At 33.6% G+C, this 11,867-nt stretch overlaps 2 protein-coding genes across 2 annotated transcripts; one reads left to right on the top strand and one right to left on the bottom strand.

The window, feature by feature from the left end:
- Nucleotides 1-3,827: 3,827 nt before the first annotated feature.
- Nucleotides 3,828-6,831, top strand: LOC122580237 (cytochrome P450 87A3-like). The gene is made up of 9 exons (XM_043752513.1): nt 3,828-4,030; nt 4,228-4,549; nt 4,647-4,796; nt 5,171-5,422; nt 5,520-5,609; nt 5,715-5,793; nt 5,891-5,997; nt 6,238-6,365; nt 6,451-6,831. The coding sequence occupies exons 1-9, from the start codon at nt 3,828-3,830 to the stop codon at nt 6,620-6,622; spliced, it is 1,503 nt and encodes a 500-aa protein (XP_043608448.1). The 3' UTR covers nt 6,623-6,831.
- A 754-nt stretch (nt 6,832-7,585) lies between these two features.
- LOC122611068 (RHOMBOID-like protein 2) lies at nt 7,586-10,784 on the bottom strand. The gene is made up of 5 exons (XM_043784025.1): nt 10,265-10,784; nt 9,436-9,599; nt 9,129-9,292; nt 8,476-8,726; nt 7,586-7,970 (listed from the first exon to the last, which is right to left on the bottom strand). The coding sequence occupies exons 1-5, from the start codon at nt 10,546-10,548 to the stop codon at nt 7,856-7,858; spliced, it is 978 nt and encodes a 325-aa protein (XP_043639960.1). The 5' UTR covers nt 10,549-10,784; the 3' UTR covers nt 7,586-7,855.
- Nucleotides 10,785-11,867: the final 1,083 nt, after the last annotated feature.

The following is an 11,867-nucleotide window of genomic DNA, read 5'->3' as shown; positions in this document are numbered from 1 at the left end:
ACACATTTTCCATAACCATGAGACCATATATATATATGGGGAAATGTTAGGTAAAACATGCAATACCTATCTTAGAAAAAGAATGGGAGATTATGTAAAATTCAGGGGGGCTATGTATGTTTATCAAATTCAAAGGTTTAACTTGTAACTTTATTTAAAGTGACAGTACTTAAGCTTAAGTAAAAGTCTGTTGTACGGATCATTTTCTTTTTATATATTGCTAAAGACTTAGATTGATGATATATTCATCTTGGTACGTGGCAAAAGCTAAAAAAGATATATATGGTACATTTATATAATGGGATAACTTGGATGATGTTAACATCATCTTGGTTAGATAATGTTGCTCTCATAAACCATAAAATTTATTGGGGCTTTTTGACATGGGTAGAAGATGATGTTAGTGGGTTTATGAGAGCAACATCATCTATCGTAGATGATGTTTACATCATATAACATTTTCCTTTATATAAAGTCTAGGGTTATAGAGAGTAATCCCTCCAAGTCCCACTATAGTCATGTATTAAAAACGCCACAACTGCAAAGTTATGACTTGCCGGTAAAAGGGACAACACTAACCCTAATTAGCATAATCAAGTAATAATACTAAATTAATAAGTGACATATAGTTAGTATATAATTTTAATTAGTAGTAATTGACCCAAGAAAACAAGAGTTTAGTAGAAAAGATCCAATTTAAGTACTACAAAATTTGGGTCAATGCAGCAGCAGCATCAACCAGGCAGCTATTATGGGTTTCCAAAATAAGGAAACAAAAAAATCCCAACTAGACCAATAAAATAATAGACTTTGAAGAGGGGTCATCATGCCATCTCATCACACTTTTGATTAAAACTCCTTTTGGTACCTTTTTGTAAATGGGCCCCTTAATTAAGTAAGCATTAGATCTGTGCAAAGACAGGTAGGACCTGTGATGCAGCCCTCCACCCGGCATACCTTTATTCAATCCAATGCACTTAAGCTTCATTTTACTCTTTTGTGCTGTAATATCCATTAATCTAAGTCATTAAATCAGCTACTAAACTGACATTAAGTTGTTGAGTTGTCATTTATTATGTTTTCTTCACCGCCCAACTATCTTTTTAATTTCTATATACATTATCACACTTTTTATTTCACGAGATTGAGTATGTTATTATTGTTTCCTATTTTCTTTCCTTGATGATGATTCGAGAAATACCGTATTTAGAAGTAAATTACAAGGTTTTTTTTTATCCATTATAAGTACAGCCGGCAGAATATAGTAATTACAACTTGCAAATCATAAAAATTAACATATGTGAAGCTATCATTCGTTATTCTAAAGCGTTTTGTCGTGACAAATGACAATAGCATTTCTCTATCGGGTAAGTGATATGAGCCCGGAAAAGAGCATTTGCTCAATACATGATGTCATAGTTTTGAACATGACTCGTCGATCGGGGAGTTTCACCAGCTGCTTATTGCTTGTGATCGGTCCTTGGGGAGGGATTGTGCAGGATGGAAAGGAGCTTTACAAACCAAATCCTAATATAATTTGACTACAATGCATTATTGCAAATATTGACAGCCTAAACCAAATCTACATGGGCCATAAGAAGGGAAATGACTTTTTGGATATCACAATAACTTTAAATCCTATATACAGCTAATGAATGCAGTATTAATGACTTCTGATCACAAGTATTTTACTCAATAACTTGTTGCCACAAAAGGGGCCTAATTAATAAGAGCCAAGAATGACATGAATCTTGAGTTTTGAAATCCCAAATATGCTTTAGTATAACTCAAAGCAAATACTTAACCTACATACTATAAAATACTCACAAAATAATGATAATAATTGGATTAAAGTCAAAAGGAAAAGTTTTATGGAGTTAAGAGCTCACTTTGACTACAAGACATGATAATAAAAACTAACTTAAAAAGAAGTTAGCAGACAATGATTGCAAATACCCATGCTCTTGTTTTAAGACCTGAATTATTATCTTCAATTCTTGCACCTCAATCTCACATGGTTTATACTCATTGTATGCATCTGTAAGACTCACACATGCACCATGCACGTGCACATACAGTGATTTTTTTCTTGCCTGGTCAAGTGGTCGTACCAATGTACAGGAAACCTACCTAGTTAAAAAAAAAAAAACCAAGAAACTCGTGGCTCAAAAAAAAAAAACACACCCTGGGTGGTGCTCTATGTGTTACTATTATTGAGTTGAACTTGACTAAATCATCATTTCACTAGATGTTTCCGTAAGTGTAGGTTAATTTTGTAATATGTAATTATATAGTTCATGATCGAGTCATATGTCAAACAGTAGACTTTTAAGCAGCTGGTTATTATGATCAACGGATGAGATCATAATATATAACCCGGCCGTACGTTAAAACAAACATCCAAACATATATAGTCCGGATGGAATCCTGAGTTCAAATCTTTTCTAATACGAGTATAGTTTATGGATAATTCTAATACAAAATTTCCATTCATCCTGACTGGCTCCTTGTGCTTTCCTAAATATATAAGTATTAGGACACATATAATGGTCGTTTGGTACCAAAAAGAATCTAAAGCCATCTAATTCGAAATCAATGGTGATGCAATTAAGATTTTGTAGATGGATAGAGGAAATATATGTACAGCTCATGGAAATCTAGGATGACATCCTTATATGCAAAAACAAAAACAAGTGATATATAAGAGAATTAAGAAGGGCATAAGCAACATCCTCATGACTTAGTATTATTAACAGAGTATTCAGCAGAGATACAGGGAAAGATTCCTATATAGCAATAGTTAGAATTTGTAAACTGAAACACATCTGGAATTTTGGTTATTTTTTAATATGATCTCTCTATATATATGTCTTGATGTTTGGTTTCATACTTAAATAGTCAAACAGATTCTTGTTCTAGAATCTATATATACAAGAAGTAAACTGATTTCTCCATACTCCTTCACAACTATTGGATGATGCCATACTACATGTATATATATATGCTAATCGAGGGAATGAAATATTCAAATCAACGCATATGTTTGTCAGTAACATATTGGATTAGGCTAATTACTAATTTGTTATTCACAAAATGATTCACTTACAAAATACGGAGTTAAGTTTTACCAAATGGTTACTTATGCGCTTTCCATGTCTCTTTACATGGTTGGGCAGATCTTTTTATTTGATTAATCCATGGGCAAACTAGAGATATTTATTAATTTTCCATTTTCATACAATCTTTACAGGACATTATATTTGGTATATATATATAAACAATATAGCACAAATGCTAATTAAACATGGTTAAATCAAAACACAATGAGAAGTTTATGTAAAATATAAACAGTAGGAAAAAAAACACTATCATTTTTTTGCTTCCGGGTTAATAGTTTTAAGCCGATGTTTTTAAACCTATATATCGCACTTGAACCAATTTGAGAGAGGAAACATCATGTAAACTTCAAAGAAACTGAATGCAACCAGAGCTTAAGCAATAATCTAAAGATGCTGTTGAAAAAAATAAAATGAAAGTGGTCTCAAACACAAATAAAATAAAACTATCAGCATATAAATACTCTAGTTTATTTTTCTTATCACCAACAACCACTAGTACAGCTTTCTGAGCAACTAATAAAAAAAAAAAGCTTAAGTGAGCCAAACATTAAACTAACATTTCTCCGACTTCTGGCATGTCTCTATAAATACTTGTCCTCGTGCATACACTCAAATACATTCCAACATTTGCTTCTCGAGCTCACACACATTTTACCATTTCTCATTTCCTTCAACAATTAAGCTTAAGTAGCAGACCAACTACTAGCTATGTCGCCAGTTAGTCTCTACTGCATTGTATCGATTGCTGTCATCATGGTTACACATTGGTTATACAGGTGGTGGAATCCTAAATGTAATGGAAACCTTCCCCCAGGTACAATGGGCTGGCCATTACTAGGCGAAACCATTCAGTTTTTCGCTCCCAATAGAACTTGGGATACACCCCCCTTTGTAAAAGAGAGAATGAAAAGGTGATGAAACAATGAATTATGAGTTGGTTAATTATTAATTATTACTATATCATTGTCACATTATTATTGTTAATTTTTATATATATGTTGGTTGTTTGTTAAGATACTATCAGTAGTCTATATCACTAGCTACAATAATATATCCTAATGGATTACTCTATTCTAATATATATTATCTATTGGAGTAATATTTTCAGATATGGGTCGATATTTCGAACCAACTTAGTTGGGCGACCAGTTATCGTCTCAACTGATCCAGATCTTAATTATATGATCTTCCAGCAAGAAGGACAGTTGTTTCAAAGTTGGTATCCAGATAGTTTCACTGAGGTATTTGGGAGACAGAATGTAGGATCTTTGCATGGATACATGTATAAGTTTCTCAAGAATATGGTACTGTATCTATTCGGGCCAGAAAGCCTTAAAAAGATGCTAAATGAAGTGGAAAATGAGGCATCAAAAAACTTAGAGAAATGGGCTGGTCAAGAATCAGTAGAGCTCAAGGATGCAACTGCAAATGTAAGTTATTTTAATTAATGGAAACCTTACCCATAGAACTATACTTGTAACTCTCGATCAACTTTGTATTTATTTTTTGTTTTGTTTTTTATGGCAGTTGATATTTGATCTAACTGCAAAAAAGTTGATAAGTTATGATCCAGAGGAATCATCCGAGAATTTGAGGGAGAACTTTGTAGCGTTTATACAGGGATTAATCTCTTTCCCTTTAGACATACCTGGGACAGCTTACCACAAATGTCTACAGGTAAAGACCACAGTTTCGATAACTTGCACTAGAGTCCATAGGTGCCAATGTCTACCCATTTACCTATTACTGGGTCGACTTGGGCAGTGTGCTGTCTCTAACTGGTCAAATATTTTCAGCTAAGAACCTGAAATGAAACATGTCAAATGGTTGAAAATCATTCAAAACGTATGCAAAAACCTTTTAATTCAACTACTCTAAAAAGATTCTTGGCTAGTCGAACCAGATGTGATATTTACCCAACCTGCCCTACCCACCCATGTTGCCACCTTCAATGTCTTGCATAGATGGAGAGCTAGAATGAAGTTTTACTTTTTTAATAAGTTATAATCCTACTCTTAATCTTATGATTTCCTTTTCTTGAACATAACTAGGGAAGAAAGAAGGCAATGAAAATGCTTAAGAACATGCTACAAGAAAGGCGGGATAATCCTAGAAAAGTCAAAACTGACTTCTTTGACTATGTACTCGATGAACTCCTTCGAGGTGATACAATCCTTACAGAAGCAATTGCCCTAGATTTAATGTTTGTACTATTGTTTGCAAGCTTTGAAACAACTTCACTGGCCATAACAGTGGCTATTAAGCTTCTGAAAGACAATCCACGGGTATTGCAGGAATTAACGGTTGGTGCAAACAATGAAACTAAAACAGTTCATTTATTTCACTTATTTGTTTGGATATTTTTCATTGTAATTTACCTGTTATTGCTGTTGTATGCAGGAAGAGCATGAGAATATTCTAAGAAACAGGGAAAATAAAGAGTCTGGACTTACATGGAAAGAATATAAGTCGATGACATACACGTTCCAGGTGCATAGGAAGTTTAAACCTTAGATATAATATATTTAGTACGTAAACTATTTACACGAATGCGTAAAGGAGTAGTTTGGTGATACTAACTACATGATGTTGCAGCTTATAAATGAAACAGTCCGTCTGGCTAACATTGTTCCAGGAGTATTCAGAAAAGCACTAAAAGATGTCAAGTATAAAGGTAGACATGCTCATCATATGCCATTTCAACTACTGTGTTGCTATATCAATAGCAAAGTTTGTGAACAGACCTTGATATATATTTTGGAATGATTCAGATTATACAATCCCAGCTGGTTGGGCCGTTATGGTATGTCCCCCGGCCGTTCACATGAATCCTGACAATTATAAGAATCCACTAGAATTTAACCCAAGTAGATGGGAGGTATGCGACTATTTTATGGATTTTGTTTCATAGTTAAAAGTACGATGAAGCTGATGAAAAGTCTCCTTATGGTAGAAAGTTGAGAATGAATCTTGGTCTAATACACTTTTTTTACACCTTGATGTGCCAAAACCATAATCATTCTTACACTTTCTACCCTAAGTAGGCATTTCTCTAATCATTCCTGTAAAAAGTAAAGAATATTAATTGTTGACTACTCTTCAATTGTGTTCTAAACAGAGGATGGAACAGCGAGGCGCATCAAAGAATTTCATGGCTTTTGGTGGTGGCATGAGGTTTTGTGTTGGAACTGACTTCACTAAAGTGCAGATGGCCGTCTTTCTGCACTGCTTAGTCACCAAATACAGGTAAATATATCTACTTTAAATTTTAATGTATACGCATGTGTATATGTCATCATTGTGTGAATGATTTGACTCCAAAACATGGCAGATGGAGATTAGTTGGAGGAGGAGACATTGTACGAACACCTGGTTTACAGTTCCCAAATGGCTTTCATGTTGAGATCACTATGAAAGATGAACAGAATAAAGATCAAATATCTGGATCTGGTACGAATCCCTTATGTGAACACAATCGTATTGATATGTCTAGCTCTACGTAACCAAGAAATGAGACTCATTTAAAACACAATTTGGATCTTCAAGTTGCAGACAAGCTGACCACACCAAGTTCCTGAAACAGTAATTAAGCCAAGGACAATTTTGCTCGGAATTATGTAAAGCTCATTGCTATTCAAGTGGCTTGATGTATATATATTAGAAAAATGTATAAGTTTACATAAAGAAGAAATGAAAAATGTACAAGGTTCTGTATGACACACTTTCTATATACAATTTTTTTCCTACACAAGTTTGATCTTTATTGGCAAATAGTATTATATGAATCATGTTGCAGACATATCAAGTGTAGAAGATGCTTTGACAAGATCACTAGAGACGAGTGAAACAGTCAGCTCAGCTGCATATCTTTCAAAATGATAGAAAACTATGAATAAGTCATGCACATAATGTGTATATGTAGTTACTCATAAGTATAAGAATATTTTGATAAGCATCATATACTGGACACGGTTAACACTCTACAGAAAAATAGCTTTTAAAGATAATTTTCAAGCTATGATTAGCAAACTGAACTTCTTCTGATATAGAATGCGGTTTAGCCTAAAAATCTATGTGCCATCTGCCAATCAATTACAAATAAAAATCGGGTTCCCTTTGAATTGATCTGGGCCATATGGTCATCTAAAGCCATATCTTACTACTAAATACTTCTAAGTAGTTTCTGTAAACATAATTAAATTATAAATTAAAGGATGGGGAAAAAAACTATAAGAATCCTTTACATAAAACCTCCGGCAGCAGCTGGGTGGCTCTGATGGTGGTGCCCCGGGGCCAGGGGATGGAAATGCACCTTGATGTGTCATGGAAGGCGGCAACTGACTGTTAGGGGTGATTATATCTAGTTGGGAAAAAAGAATGATAGCGGCAATTAAACAAAATATTACACAGGGACAGATAAAATTGGACCTTCCTGAATGGGACATGAAACCGAAAAATAATCATGATATGATTCACTTGTACTTTTAAATTAACATTCTGTCAAGTATCAAAATTACTTACTGAAATCAACAGTAACTATAACTTCATATATGTTAGTGTATTACATGTACAACCAAATAATATATCCTAACTATGCATCAAAATAAAAAACATATATATAAAAAGAATGAATTTACACAATCAAAAATAAGAGTAAGGTCAAGACTCGAGAGAGATAGAAGTCTTCATATGTATCAACAATCTATATCATCCAATTACAAACACAATAAAGTCTTTCATTGGTTATCACAACGCCATCTCGAAGTAGGTATACAAGTCAGGTAATGGCACCAGCTACAGTGCTTGTTACCATTTTCTCCTTTAAAAAGCATCACGAGCCCAACCGTAAATCTGCAATGATCAATCAGTTATTGACTGTTAGTTATCAGCAATTACCACATAAATATCAGAACTCAAAGTCAAGTTGAAAACATATATAAGTCAGATTGGACACTGGGACAAGTATGATCAATTTTTGTCATATGATGAATAGCTAATATCAAGAGGTGTCAATTTTGACTCATTTACTTATAAATGGGTTACTTCGGGCTATATATTGCTATGCCTATTCATTTAAGAGGTCAAATGGGTAAAATTATTTTAAAAAATCTCCGAATATTGTTAGAACTATATATGTTCCGTAAACATATTTATTCACCAACTATATAAACCATAAAAATGGCAAAAACTGAAGTCAACACAAGCCGACCAATTTGGCAAGGACCGAAAAACCACATGCTTTGACCTGTTACCCAATTTGCCTGGGTAGCCTATTATGCCACCTCTAGCTAATACATTTGTCTTTTTGGTAAACCAACTACGAAAAAAATAGAGATTATAATTGGAGAAAACTTACCCAACAACCAAGAATATCACAGATAGAAGCCAAAAGACATATTGATAGACCGTGTACTTCGATGCGCTGCGAGCTTCAGCCGGAAGATGGCGGCGTTCTTGCCAAGCAAACTGGGGACGAAGAAGCAGTACAAATCCAAGGAGAAAACCCGTTATGAAACCTCCAATATGTGCAAAGTTATCAACATGAGGCAACATCCCGACAGCCAAGTTCACCAAAATGATGATCACAAGAGTAAACAATGCTGCAGCCTACAAAAAAAAATAGACTTCAGATTCAGTAAAGTTTAGATGGACTCACTTGTACAAAACTAAAAAAACCTACCTTACAAATTAGGTTAATGGTCAACCTTTTAACCTATAATTATGTTCAAGAGCTCTTCTAGACATTTAATAAATAATCAAACACTTTCACTAAACTTATGCCAAATTCAAATTCATTTCGTTTTACGATCCCTTCATCCTCAGGATGTGAAATATCAGGAAAAATTCTAAAGAATGAACGAAATTGATATTGGTGGGGACAAAAAGTGCCTTAGGTCAAACCTGATCCACCCAGTATTGTCCGTTAGACAACCCATCACCCACTTATTTTTTGACCACAAGGAAAGGATTTCAAAATCACGAAGACAATGGGGGTAGGATAGTAATTACCTTATTAGCGTAAATGGTCCAATTGGTAAGAAGCTCTGACAACATTGCTCCAAGAAGCCCAAATAGGGCACCTGAAGCTCCAACTGATATGTTGCTTGTTATGAAAAGTGCAGAAAGTATGCTCCCACCAATCCCAGATAACATGTAAAGGATCCCTACGCGAACTGTCAAATTTAAATAAGTTAGCACACCACCATAAAAAAAAGAAATAAACAAATAAAAAAATCGTCTAAGATTATACTCGTATGAGTTACTAAATTAGAGCAGTGCACTCAATTTAACACAGAAAGCCAACATAGAAACGTACTAAAGCCAAACTGTTGCTCAAGGCGAATCCCAATGAAAACCAAGCTCAACATGTTGGCAAGCAAGTGAACCACTCCCGCATGCAAAAAAATACAAGAGACTAGTCTCCATGCTTGATGATCATTCACTACCTTATCCCACTCTAGAGCTCCCAATTTTTCCAATCTGCAATCCAAGATAAGAGTCGTCAAAAACATGAAACTCACAATGTACATGTTAACATTGAGTAAAACCAAGAAAGCATCAACCAGTTAGACTAGCATCATTTGCATGGGTTTATATTCTAGTAGAGTCAAGTATACAAGAAAAAAAACAATCATTTATTATCAGATAATGCCTCATATGAGTTTATAAAGCAGACTTTGCATAAAAGAATATAATCAAAATTCATCATTTTTCAGAAAAAGCCAAAATCATGATAAAGAATCCACCTTTTACATAGGCTATGTAACAATTAATTCAGACAGCAACAATTAGGCCATAAGTGATGACAACATGCCAAATCATAATCAACATTCAAGGACCATTACTTTACTAATGGCCTAAAACCAAAGATCCAAACTTTCGCCTAAATAAACATAAACTACATGGGTATCCAAGAAAAGTTTTCGATTCAAATCCCGGTTAATGTGTCTTTTTACACGATTTACTTTCTTTCATATGTGTCATAGGTCCATGGACCAATAATGAGCCAGTTAACCACACAGAAAACACACAAAAGTTAAAACAAGATCCAAATTATAATCAATCAAGATTCATCTCTTTCATAAAAATCGAATCAAATGCGTATAGGGTAATAAATAATAAAGAAAGAAAGAAAAAAGGCTTACGTAGAGGAAGAAGGGCCAAAAAGTGGATTTTCTTTAAGCGGTTGAAAAGAGAGTCTACCAAGAAACTTGGCAACACACTTGCCATCAATGTTTGGATTATGGTTCTTGGGGCAGTTATTAACAATCATGATGATAAAGAACATTGCAACATTTGCGACAACAAACATTGGAACAAGCCATGAAGTCCATTGTTTGTCTGAGGATTCAGTGTGGTATGGGGATGATGAGGTGTAATAACTCGAACCTCTGGTGGTGTTTTTGTTGCTCTCGATATCTCTGCCCATGTTTTCTTGTAAAAATTTGATCGAGAGTTTGTTGATGTGAATATATATGGGGATTGAAGGAAGTAGCTTGGAAGGAAGGGAGAGGATGACATCCAGCGTTAATGGTTGGCAGGAGGAGGAGATGATCAAGATAGCAGCTGCTCATCTGTCGACTTCATGTGTTAGGTGATCCGCTTCCAAGACGCGTAAGGCGCAACACCTTCCCACTTTTTACTCCTTCCTTTTCTTTTCTTTTTTTTCTTGTTTTTCTACCGACTACTTTTATAAAAACTTGTAAAAAGTAAATAATTGCATTGTAAGGGATTAATATTATCAAGTTTTCTAGAGAGTCCTCTACCTATAATCTATATCTATAATCTTGTATAAAATAAACTGGCTTCTTTAATTTAAAAAATAACATATTTTTTTAATATCTCAAGCTACCTCTAACTAACCATAACAAATTATATCTCATGGTCTCTTGTATATATCTTTTTCTCTCACACACACTCAAACAACTTGTATTACCGTTATGGCGTTTCACACAATATAAATCATTTCCGCTGTAAGTGCGAGCGTCCTTCTATTATATACTAGATATATTCGTGTAATGTAGGATGATGGGTAGAATAGTATAACCCTTTTCAACGAAAAATAAAAATATTTTGATGCAGATAAGAAAATTTGGATAAATAAATAAATATGTTAATTCATAAGAATACTAAGAATTTTTTTTAATATTCATTGATTTATAAGAATATCAAAAGTTGAGGATTTTTTTACACTAACATAGATGTATATAGGGAGAAAAATAAATTTGATAACTAAATAGCTTTCTAGGGTTATAAGTATCTACCAATAAACTAAAACATGGTTGACATGTTTTTTAAACGACATGTGGCGTAATCTTTGATTAACATGTGTCCTTTTTATTCATTTATTTTGTTAAATTAGTTTTTTTTAGTTGTATATAGATTCAATTTCCTTATTAGACTTAGAATTAAACTCTAGCTATTGGCTTATTAATACAAAAAACATTGTAACCTTATTTGATAGATCGTCTTCTCATTAATATATTTTCTTTTTTCTTTCTCAATTTTTCAACTCCTATTACATATATTAATTGTAATAAGTTGTTAACATAAAAACTTTAAAATTTTGAGTTTACGATCCAAAATTACAAGGTTATTTGTCATCATCCACTATGCTTACAAGTTCCGATTTTGATGTGGTTCAAAAAATTTTAGGTAAATCCAAAACTCTAACTAAACATATATTATATTTATTATTACTGTTTATTTTTAACAACAATTTATTTCATATGCACGAATCATGTATGA

This window comes from Erigeron canadensis, chromosome 8 (assembly GCF_010389155.1).
Source record: "Erigeron canadensis isolate Cc75 chromosome 8, C_canadensis_v1, whole genome shotgun sequence".
Taxonomy (NCBI): domain Eukaryota; kingdom Viridiplantae; phylum Streptophyta; class Magnoliopsida; order Asterales; family Asteraceae; genus Erigeron; species Erigeron canadensis.
The sequence above is the reverse complement of the archived record's forward strand: the minus strand, read 5'-3'. Positions and strand labels throughout refer to the sequence as shown.